The 12,756-nt window shown below is 34.3% G+C and overlaps 1 protein-coding gene across 1 annotated transcript in view; it reads left to right on the plus strand.

Annotated features, from left to right (window-relative positions):
- The window catches only part of LOC106463348 (histamine H2 receptor-like), a 34,773-nt gene that overhangs the window by 3,122 nt on the left and 18,895 nt on the right, over window positions 1-12,756 (plus strand). Inside the window, exons 2-3 of the mRNA XM_013923371.2 lie at window positions 7,711-7,902; window positions 9,948-10,877. Of these exons, the coding sequence (XP_013778825.2) occupies window positions 7,724-7,902; window positions 9,948-10,877 (1,109 nt within the window). The 5' untranslated portion in view covers window positions 7,711-7,723. The remainder of the gene's footprint in view (window positions 1-7,710; window positions 7,903-9,947; window positions 10,878-12,756) is intronic.

The raw sequence follows: 12,756 nt of genomic DNA on the forward strand, positions 1-12,756 counted from the left end.
TTGTTATTTCACAGCAAATTTATTTCCAACAATAGTTGAATTTGCTGTGAAATAACATCTAAGCATATTTTAATAATTTTATCAGATTAGCTTATTAAATATAAACAGACTAGTTTTTATAACTAATTCAAATATCTGTTATATTTACGGCCAATAAAAAGTTGTGTCTTAATTTTAAATCATTTCAATCAAATGTACACAGAAATTTTAAAGTAATTGATATTCATGCTTTAACTAACCAATGAAATTCATACACTGAGGATAAATGAGGTTATTATAGAATCTTCATAAATAAGGATTTATCACCAACATTTTCTGAAAGTTACTTTTTCCCCCAACAAGGGATTCTCAAGTGAAAGATTCTAAACACTCACGAAGTAGGAAGATTGATTCAAACTTGGTTTAGGATTCACCCTTAAGTTTAGGTAAAATAGGCTGGCAGCTGCCAAGAGAAACTGTGAAAACCTATCTAATGGGAAAACTGATTCAGACTAGGTTTAGGGATAAGTAAAAATATCTGAACAGTCATTTAATGGGGAGATTGATTTAGAATTTGTTTTGGGTTAGCCATTGAATGGCATATAAAATTCTCTAAAAAAACATTTTGTGGGAAGATTGATTCAGACACGAAACGTTGTACATTCATTACTTGTAATAAAGTTTCTTTCATTACCCATTCAAGCCGTTTCGAAGCTTATTTCAGACATACTTATATTTCTCACCAAAGGGAGTAAGATGTACTAGCAAGAGGTATGTAAGCTTCTATGAAATGTCCTTTCTAGTAGGAGGATTGTTTTAGTTTAAGATATAATTTAAGTAATTATAAAAACTTTATGAAGCCTCATCTCGGGAGGGGATTAATTCACAGTTAGAATTAACCTTTGAGTAGCTAAAACATCACAGAAAAATTTGAAAAATAAAATTTTATGTCTATTCAGAATAACGGTTTGAACACCGAAAGCTGTTGAAGCAATGGAATCTAACAGGCCTAGTATTTGTTGACAAAAATCACTTATGCGTGATTTTTTCAAATATTTCTTTTAATTGGTTCGTTATATATTTCAAACAAAAGGAGAGTAAAAACGTTTGCAGTCTAAGATATTATTATCACAAATACTAGGCCTTTTAGATTCCAGTACTTCGCTAAACTTTCGGCGTAACTCTTAAATTCATATATATAAATAGTGTTTCCGTAGATTTTTACCTCATCGTTATGGTACTCCTCGGTAGTGACTTGTAGCAGAGAAAAAAAAAGATATCTCAGAAATACGATTTTTACACATCTTTGAGAATTTACTTTTATGCAGATTAATTAAAACATTTATTGTAGTTTATAATATATATAGTTATCAAGTTTGTACAACTGTTGAAAGTTGTAGATAAAATATGTGTTGCTCCAGCTAAAATAACAGTGACTTGGTTATGGTTAAATTTTTATGCTGTTACAGACACAGCAAAATGGTGGCTTACATGTGCTGTTTTTGATAATCTTTAATATGTTGTTTAGGCAGAGTATTCATAATGAATATAAGTTTCAAATGGATAGCAACTGCCTGTTGTAGAAACCTACAAATGTAGAGGACGACGTTTCGAAAGTCTTCCGCCTTTCGTCTTGAAACTTAGATTCAATACATATGTTGTTCTTTTATTAAGTTGAATCTTTATTTCTCTTACATTATTCTTCTATGCAAGACACTTTTTCAAACTTTATAAATGATTTAAATTACAGATAAAGCCAAATACCTAATTAATGACATAAAATCGTATAATTATCCTAATTTCTAATTTTTTTCATACCTTACAATATTATATTTGTGTTTTCTACAATGACAACCACATTGCACATTAATATGATTGTCGTATCTTCATCATATCTAATTATTGTTATTAAGATAACGCTAAAATAGTTCATCTTGAATTTCATTTTTTAAAGAGCGTAAACACAGCACTTTAAATGCATAGTTTAATAGTTAGTTTGTGAGATTGCGACCTCGAGTAGCCCAAGAATTGATATTGAGTGCTGATGACTAGTTTTCTTCCTTTTACTCTATCAGTTGAAAATTAGAGATGGCAGAAAGCCATTATGTAGCTTTGGGCGAAATCTATAAAACAAACAAGCATTTGAAATTTATCTCTTGCATACCACAAGTCACTGTCCAGAAAGTTTTTCATTCAGTAGTAGACCTCGTCATCAGACTTGTACTTCGACAGTCAACAGAAAACAAGGTGACAGATCGTGGCTTCACTACACGGGCTTTATACGCACGGTTCTTAGAAATTCTGAATTTTTTCGCAGGCAAAAGAGCTACCTGAAAAGCTACTTATACCCAGAACAAGAAACTCAATATGTTGTTGTTTCACAACTTTGCTCTCAGCCATTATTTCTTCTGTATGAATATTATGTTGAATATTTTCTAAATGGAAATATTAATCCACACGTTTCTTGACACATACTGTTTATTTAGTTTATTCATATTTTAATGACAGTTATTATACTGGAAGAAAGAAAATAAAACATTTGCTATATTAGATATATAATATAACAAAAATGCCTAAAGAACATCCATATAAATTTTGCAAATTTATACCGTGGACAGGAGTACACCCACCTCTTTCATTTTTTTCTAAGGTAAGACTGTCCAATTTCTCTCACACTTTTAACAAGAAATAGTATTGAGACATATGGCAGAAAATATCATATCACACATTATTTTCTCCCATTTCCCTATTTCTGAGACCAAAGTTACGACTCTGAAACAGGTAATACTCATATCTCATACGAACATTTATCTAATTATAATATTTCTCGTTTGTTTTAGAATTTTTGAGCAAAACTACAGAATGGGCTACCTGATAGATTAGATGGAATGCAGCTAGTCAAAAGCACCCATACCAATTCTTGGGCTACTCTTATCGGACTGAATAGTGGGTACCGTCACTCTTTATAGCGCAACCACAGACACAAAGAGCATAACGAGATTTTTTTTTGCGGCAACGGGACGCGAAACCATGAATCATCGATTTCACAGTCCAAGAACGCCAACAGCTAAGCCACGTCTGGCTCTGTAATATTTCTTATGGCTTAACCTGTGGCTTAAGTTATACATATGTTTTTGTTTCGCTAAAGGTCTAGAACAATACCAGAACCATATTTCGTAAGAGTTTTGTTGAATTTATCAGAAAAACAAGATTTTCAAAAATCGCTCAATATTTTATAGATACTGAAAAATTGTGAAACATCTATACCTTTCACAGATCTGCCACCAAAGAAAGCGATTCATATATATATATATATATATATATATGCATAAATACATACGTTTCATTTATTTAAAATTCTAGCAGAAGGGTCAGTTTGATTTGTTTTTGAATTATACTCAAAGCTACACGAGGGTTATCTGCGCTAGCCTTACCTAATTTAGTAGTTTAAGACTAGAGGAAAGGCAGCTAGTCATCACCACCCACCGCCAACTCTTGGGCTACTCTTTTACCAACGCTAACCACCTGGCCATGCCGGGCCCAGAACGGTCAGTTACGTTTTTTGTGCTGTGAACATTACATTCTACTGGGACAATTCCAGTAAATATATATTTTGTTTTTTATCATCCTGTCATAATGATCCCTGAATAGATGCTTATTTGGAACGTTACAAAATAATTGTTGTTCACTTTGAAAATTAAATTTTGTCCGAACAATCATAACAGATGTTTCTTGTCAGAGTACAGCATGATGTGATCCTTGTCTTGAACACTATATCTTGTAGTGTGATCCATGGAATATTGATACTTGCTCCAATCAACATATTTTTGTCTCAAAACGACCTCTAAAGAGATTGATGTTTTGAAAATTGCATTCTAATAAATTATCTCTAAACAAAACTTTACTTCGAACATTGCATCCCTTCAGGATGATCTCAACGATTCTTATTATGGAGGGCAGAATATCATCACAGAATGATCCACAAGTAAATACTTATCGTGGTCTGATTTTTCGCTAATAACACTCTTTAAAGATATTTTGTATTTCGACTAATAAGTCCTGTTTTGGTACTTACATCATAATCCATAAGAGCTATTTCTGAAGACGTTTTCCTTCGAACATTTCATCTTCTTAGTTCGATATCTAAAGAAATTCGTGGTATTTCCAGAATAATCCCTGAAGAAACACTCTACTTGGTGTTGTTATTAATTCAACATCATATTATAAAGTATTTTTCCGTTGGCCATTTACTTTTTCCAGATCAATTCTTATAGAGATCCCTGCTTATGGACAGGATATTTCTGATAAATTTTTCTTAATTACAATATCCTTTGCTAGGAACAAATTAGATTTATCAGATAGACCCTTGTTATAAACAGATGAACTTCCCAGACAAATACCATTCACAGCAATAATTAATATATTTATAACGCTTTTCGTAACATAAAAAGAAATATATAAACAGCATATTTTTGTTCGACTATATCAGAAGAAGCTACACATACAGAGAGACCATAGCATCTGTTTCATTCATTTCCTATTAAGAGGCATTCGGCTTTTACAAAATTAGGAGATGCGTTTGTATTAATTAATGTGCGTTATATAATGTAACAACCTCTTTATTTTTTGTTTTTGTTTTTTTTTGCTTGATAAACTTATAATATAAGACAAGTAATTATGGCAACATAAAAGTGCTACATATACAGGTGCCATAAAAACCAATAATGACAACTCGATGGTGAATTTATGGTTAAAAAGCATTATCACAGACAACACAAAAGAAAAATGACTACGCTTTACGATGAACTGGTTTTTTATATGCGTGCCCTTTGATCTACACAGGGCAGAGTACATTGAGTTCATGCTGACACATACATGTAGTTCCAAATTTTTCAGATTTACATAAGCCCGTACAGCTTCAAGACTTTTTATACCGGGACTTGTACGAGCCAGCCTCGTGGATATGAGTGTTCCATCAGCCTCTTTACAGTTTAAGTATCGTTTCACTGCATTCGTTGTACACTTGGAATCATTCTGTTCTTGGAAGAGAAATTCCCACTCGATGGATCGGATTCATGAAAGGAGGTACAAGGTGCTGTGTTTGTTCCTCTCAGCAGTCGGGGTGGGCCCCAAACTTGTAGAGATTCTCTACCACGCCTCATTGTAGATGTTGTACATTTCCGTTGTCGAACAAACTGTCGTTTGTTATTGCTGAGTAATTTGAAAATGTATTCATGTTTAAATAACACGTGTCATCTGTTTATTCATTCCACTGTGTGTGGTCCGATTGTAATTTTGACCTTTAGGTTTGGTTACTTCTTAGCAGTAGTTTTCGAGCAATTTCACACCCTTTAAGAACACTAGGTGTTAACGCGTATCTTACTGTTCTCATGATAGCGTTCACTCTTGTATTTACATCAAGATTGTTAGAAATATTTGTATTCGATTTCCTAAGGAACATACTAAACGTCACATCTGGAAGACTTTAGTTTTCTACCTCGACTACTTCTATTATTAACAGTGCCACTTTCACTTACTCTCTTCAGAATCTTGCATAAAACTCCTATTGTCGCAGTTTTTCACGTACGTTACACAGGTTAATGAATTTAAACTTCATAAAAGTTGTTTTGGTTTTAATAACGGATTTTCCATAATTAAGCTATGGAGATTTCGAAAATAATGTTCACTGTATTCTATCACTTAAGGTTTTCTTTTACAAATCGGGAAGAAAAAACTCTTACTTAGATCAAATTTACAAAAAATTTACCACAAATATAACAGAATGTGAGTGGGTCATTTACACAACCTCTTGTTGTCATAGCGACGAATAAATAATATTGTTAACCGTTTATATACCAGCGGTGTGTTTCTCGTGTGTTCTAGAACGATCGATAAGACTCTCATGTCGCGATTGGTCTATAGAAATCTATAGCCATTGGTTGTCAACATTTTAAGCATAACAAAATTTGATCCGATTTCAATGAAAATGATACACTACTTATGTATAAGTACATATGACGTTTTGTGACAAATCTGTACGTGATGGAGAAAAATGGATATCATTTTGGATTCAGCGTACAGGAAATAATGTAGAACATGTAAAACCATCGCAGGCCTATGAATTTCACTTGCTTGTTTTGCGGTATTTCCGTTTTTGAGTCTTAGCTGGACTCATCCCGGCATGGCCAAGTGGTTAGGGCACTCGGCTCGCAATCTGTGGGTCGCGGGTTCAAATCCCCGTCACACCAAACACCTTTCAGTCGTTGGGGCGTTATAATGTGACGATCAATGCCACTATTCGTTGGTAAAAGAGTAGCCGAAGCGTTGGCGGTGGATGGTGATGACTAACTGCCTTCCCTCTGGTCTTACACTGCTAAATTATGGACGGCTAGCGCAGATAGTCCTCGTGTAGCTTTGCGCGAGATTCATAACAAACAACAAACTTAGCTGGAATCACACTACTACTAGTGGGTGTTATGTCCCTTAGGGGTTTTTCGAAAAGAAGAGTGATAAGCTCTGTTATTGAGCGAAACACGTCGACGTATATGATGGATATAATGCATTTGAAATATTAGTATACACTTTTATTCTCGAAAAAAGCCAGAGGAACTTAATAAAGAATATACTGTTTAAATATGTAATAAGCCTAATACTAAAGTCTTATAAGAAATATAATTGATTATATACGTGTTTCACCAGTTTAAACAAAAAAGCGTTTACACCATAACAGTTGCTAATTTTAAGCTGATCTGTTTCGTATAAAATCACATAATTTGTTTTTACCATCCAAAACTGCGACGAGCTTACAATAACATGGTGAAAATGAAACCACATATCCCAACTCCAGTTAACATAGACACATTTTATTATTATACATTTATATCGTCATCTACTATTATCTTACTCCTAGACATCTCTGGTTAACACATATTCATGTCACCAGAGACTTCTGGATATGAAAAAGTTTATGTCATTTGACACTTACCAAATATTAATCTCACTTCTTGTAACCAAACGAATGTCATTAGAAACTCCAATTTACCAAACACTCATGTCACCAGACACTTCTCGTTACCAAGCATATATGTGTTCTGAACCTATTTTACAATCCATGCATGTCACGTGACGTTTTGTTCTTACGTAAATTGTTACCATTAGACACTTCTGGATACCAAACAATGATGGCACTGGAGCTTCTTGCCATTCAAGTCCCCAAAGACTCGTCAATACTAGACATTTTTGGCTAAACGGCATTTATGCCACCAATCAATTTTAATTACCAAATATTTTTGTCATGAAATTTCTAAACATTAAAATTGAAGTTCCTATTGTCAGTTCATACTCTCGTTTTTAATCATCTAAAGCCCATGTCACCAGACACGTTTAGGTACTGAACGTTTCCATCACATGACTGTTTTCATGACTAAACGATTATGTCATCAGAAACTTCTAGGTACATATGATTTGAATTTTATATGCTTAACGTTTAGGATACTTTTTCATAACAATTAATGAAATGGAGAGTCTGGATTTCTGCATTTCAGGGTAATATCGGGCAACATATCGATGCAGCTTATAATTAAGCTCGATTTAGACCTACTGCGTTTCAATACAATTAGACCTATGCAGTGGACCCATTAGGTTTGGACATACATAAAAATAATTAATTTAATTTTCACCAATTTTATTCTCTGATACTGCTACTTATTAATTCTAACTTATTTTTTACAGCTGACTGGTGAGAATGAATCCGGTCAGATTTGGCCCAAGTACTACCAGTAATGCGACATCCACCACTCAGTCAAGTCAATGCCATCCAGCTCAGACCACAGAGGTAACAGCTCTCTTCGTCATTGCCCTGCTAGGCGTTGGAACGAACGCCTTCTTAATGATGCTCATAATTTTAAAACGACCACTAAGGAGGTAAGGCTTTAATTAAAACATTTTAAATGTACACAAACAGCCAAGTTTAAATAAAGGGATCAGTCATATAAAGATGTGTAATAAAAAAAAAGTGTATAAGTTAAAAAAGAAAAAAATTGGAGAAAATTGGTCTTTTTATTCATGTTGCTATTTGTTCAAGTTGCAATACAAATGGGCCTAAATATTTCTCATTTTTTTCTTAGCCACTTTCACATTACGCCTTTACATGGTTTGTCCTATTATATAATTTGTTTTTGTTTATAACACATCTTTATATGACTGATCCCTTTATTTTAAGTTGGTTGTTTTTGTACATGTAAAATTTTTTGATCAGATATCACAACTTTTGGTTTTGATTATTTTAAAATTGATTTAAAATAACATTCCATCCGGAGTGAAGTTCGAACTCCAGATGCCAGGGATATCAATACAGATGCATCTTCTTAGACGATTACGCCATTTCCTGATTCCGCCTGTCTCAAAGCCTTTCAGTCATCAGTTTTAACTTAGAACAGTGGTGATAAATTTAGTACTAGAATTTAAATATATATATATATATTCATAAAAATACTAGTAATGTGCTAGATTTGTCAACAATCCATAGTACAAAGTAATGTCTACCATTGTAATTTAGTTTCGTTTGTTTGTTTGTGAATTTCGCGCATAACTACTCGAGAGCAACCTGCGCTGTCCGTCCCTAATTTTGAAGTGATAGACTAGAGGGATGCCAGTTAGTCAATAACGTCCAGTGCCAACTCTTGGACTACTCTTTACCAACGAGTAGTGGGACTGAACATCACTATAACGTCCCTTCAGTTGAAAGGGCGAGGATGTTTGATGATGTAATTCGAATTCGCGACCCACAGATTGCGAGTCGAGTGCCCTAACCACCGGGCCATTTTATTTCATGCCGGCCTTTCTTTGTTTACTATATGATTTACCTCTTCAACAAGAAAAAGAACAACAATAATTTCACCAATTTGTGACTGATTGCCTTAATCCAAAACAGATATAAAGCTGCTATTTTTAGTGTGATGTAATAGTATTTAGATATGTTCTAACTTGATTCCAATCACTACCATGCTTCTAGGTTTTTGAAATATAATACATTTGTATGTGTGTGCATGTGTGGTGTTAAACCTCTGCGTTTACAAATTTTAAGTTTTTAGATGAAATTATATTCAACCACCGGAAGTGATCCATCTGTCTTCAGGACTGTACTGTGCATCTTATGTTTTAAAAAAAACTGTGAAATATTGTGGTTTGGAATTTTAGTTGAATATATCTGAATATCTAAGTTCATATTCATAAAATTTGGGACGGTGTTTGTTTTGTTTGTTTGTTATGCACAAAGCTACACAAGGGCTATCTGTGCTCTGCCCACCACGAGTATCGAAACCGGTTTCTAGCGTTGTAAGTCCGCAGACATACCGCTGTGCCACTGGGGGGCGGACGGTGTTAATGAATGCGCTACAGTTTGCATTAAGTTCACGGTTGTAACAGCTAGCGTAACTCTATACTAAATTCTGGACAAACATTCCATAGAAAATTAAAATAATATGGGTAACCGACCAGTTTATTTAAGGATTTTACTGTTAAGAGCAAAGTTACATCAATGAAGTACACTCGAACTTGATAAACACCTCTATCAATTTATTTTTTATATTGCATCGTGTATAAAATATCAGATATAAAAGTATGTGCTTCATGGAATTAACAATTTAAACATTTATATTTTCAAAACATTTCTATATTTATTTGTTTTTAAGCACCGAGGAGCTTAATACAACTTATAGTAAATTTTCAATAATATAATTTGGGACCACTGAAAAATAATTGATTTATATATCTAGTGATTCGTTTGGTGGCATTACAAAATCACAGAACAAAATGTTGGGCTGCAGATAACATTTTACCCTAGAGTCAAATGTTTCATAAATTCAAGTAATCATTATCATTGAATCATATTTGAACTGACAGAAATGTTTTAAGAGTAAATAATGAAAGTGTTTTACATAGTTCTGAATTGATTTAATTTATTGCAGGTGGTCCCAGGGACTGTTGTTCCATCAAGGTTTGGTGGACTGTGTCCGAGCAAGTCTTCTGGTCCCTTTAGCTGTAAGTGTGATGATGTGCCAAAACTTGTCCAAGTGTTCGGTGCTAGAAACAATCTTCTTACTACTTGTCACTGTGTCCACAGTCAATCTTCTCACGTCTGTCATCAATGATGCACCCTTGGTTCCAGAAATAAGTCAGCCTTCATTGCAGACTCGCCAAAATCGTGCTGAATCGCGTGGAATACCTTTGGACAGCCGTCAGTGTGTAGCTTTTGGGTTCTTCATTATCTGGTTTGCCAGTATTACAATTAATCTAGGCCCTACGTTTCTCAGTGGCGCCCTTTCTGGAGCTCGAGAATCAGTACAAGGAAAAGCTTGTCCTATGGTATATGGACCAGTTCGTCACTATGTCCTGAACGTTTTATGGGTATCGGTCAATATGCTTTGTGTCCTACTCACTGCTGTTCACCTACGGAAGTTGCATCGAGACTTAACTAAATCAAATCTAGAGGCCATTAGAGTAGCTGGTCTGGTAACCACTTTGATCTCGGTGCGGTCAGAGCGCGACATGGGGGAACACCAACACATACACAACTATATACACAGGTTGGAAAGGGAAGGACTTCACCGTGTAAAGATGTTTGTTGTTCTCCTCGTGGCTTACGTCATCTTTTGGGGTCCTCTTTTTACCATCACACTCGCTCAGCCCAGATTGGAAACGGCCTCTTTGACCTACCAAGTCAGCCTGCATGTGGCATTTGTGCACGCTTTTGTTAACCCAACATTGCTGTTGTTATTAAACAGAGAACTACGGAAGGCGGCCTCAGATATGCTATGCTGTCGTTGTTGTCTATTCCCTGAGGATAATATTCCACCTTACGAAACAGCTTCTTCCTTACGCCTAAACCATGGATACATGTAAGTTGGTGGTGTCTCAGTAAACAGAATTGAACGTAGTAGACCATATGTAAAGTTAGTTCTCATTAGATTTATATCTGTTTGTTGTTTACCACAACGTTACACAATGGTCTATCTGTGCTCTGCCCACACAGGTATCAAAACCCGAATTTTAGCGTTATAAGGCTATAGACTTAGCGCTGAGCTACGTTTATAGGTGAAGTTACAACGGGTACGAACAAGATATGTTGTACTGGAATAAAATAAACATAAATTATTTTAGTACTAAAATGTAAAAAGCCATTCGTAGTAAGGGTTGTTAGCAAAAAGTTTTATTATTTAAATTATTTCCGTATTTGTTTGTTAGCTAGACAACAGGTATATGTAAATTGAACTGGTACCAAGTAAGCATGGTTGTTAGATTACATTATACGTATGTAAGTTAATGCTTTATTAGGAATAAGGACCAGATGATAATTATATAGTAAACCAAGTGTTTATACAAGTTGTGTTAATAAGTAGGATTATATGGTTGACTAGAGTTATTTATAAGTTGTTTATCTATTGATACAAAAACGTGATGATTATAGATAGGAGTAATTGTGAGTAGATTGTGGGTATAGATAATGATTGTGTTAGTGATTAGTATTAAAGCATAGTTAAACAAGGGCAAATGTTATAGTTAAAATATGTGTTGCAATTGATTGCTAATAGTAAGTTATTATTTTACTATTGGATAACATATTGATTAAAATATCTCTCGTGCTTGTCATACTTATTGTATGTTTCTGTATTGCTAAGTAGTACCAAAAAATAGCAAACAATACAAATTATTGTTTTACCTCTAAATTGCAAATGTAATATAGTATTGTATTGGTAAACAGGTTTGAAGATTAGCAAACTAAGGATATTCTATCTATAGGGTGGACTGTAGACGATCGTGCACAGATAAAATATCGTCCTATCAGTTAGCACAGATGAAGGTTGACTACCAAAATCATGCTATAAAATTGGTTGCACTACAAAATTATCTACAGGGACTAATCATTTTCGCTGTATCATGAAGCTGACATGACTGCTTATAAATTCTCTTCCCTAAACGAACCAATGATATTACTTCATGATGTTTACTGCGATAACAGACCGAGAGTATTATTTATGTATTTATTTTCACTACAATATAAGGCTGAAAGCAGCAATTACGTACCTTTTTCCATTTTAATTTAAGATGGCGATAGCAAGAACTCTGGGAAAGTTTGTTCGTTTATAGTTAAGCGTAAAGCTACACGTTGGGCTATCTTTGCCGTGCCCACCACGGCTATCGAAACCTAATTTCTATCATCTTAAGTCCGCAGACTTGCCGCTGTGCCATTTGGGGGCAAAATGGAAACGGCTATTAACTTAATACGTTTCACCAAATATGGAAAATCAATTGGCCAATCACTTAAGTGAGACTGCGACTGCGTGTAAGTTTCTTCACTGAAACATAGGGTTGAAAGAACCAAACATTTAACGCCTGTTTCTACAATAAGAGGTTGAGAAGATCGTCATTGAACTTTATCACTACAATATTAATAAGTTGAATGTTTTTCAGAAGATAATGAGTGGGATAATTTTGCTTGGTTACTGTCACAACAACTGATTAAAACCTATTGCAAAATCCAAAAACATTAAAAATAAGTTAAATTCTTGATAAAACTCTATGATGTTCTATAGTGTAAATAGGAATGCACTACTTTTCCATTTGCAATACAAAACACAGATAGCTCATTATGTAGCTTTGCGCTTAGCAACACCAAACCCAATTTAATGTTATAATTATATTTCAGAGATTTAAAAAGAGTTGAAACAACTGTATCAGCTGTATCAGCTTCTATATTTATTAGGTCGTCAAGAAATT

Source organism: Limulus polyphemus, unplaced genomic scaffold (assembly GCF_000517525.1).
Source record: "Limulus polyphemus unplaced genomic scaffold, Limulus_polyphemus-2.1.2 Scaffold1383, whole genome shotgun sequence".
NCBI classification, from domain to species: domain Eukaryota; kingdom Metazoa; phylum Arthropoda; class Merostomata; order Xiphosura; family Limulidae; genus Limulus; species Limulus polyphemus.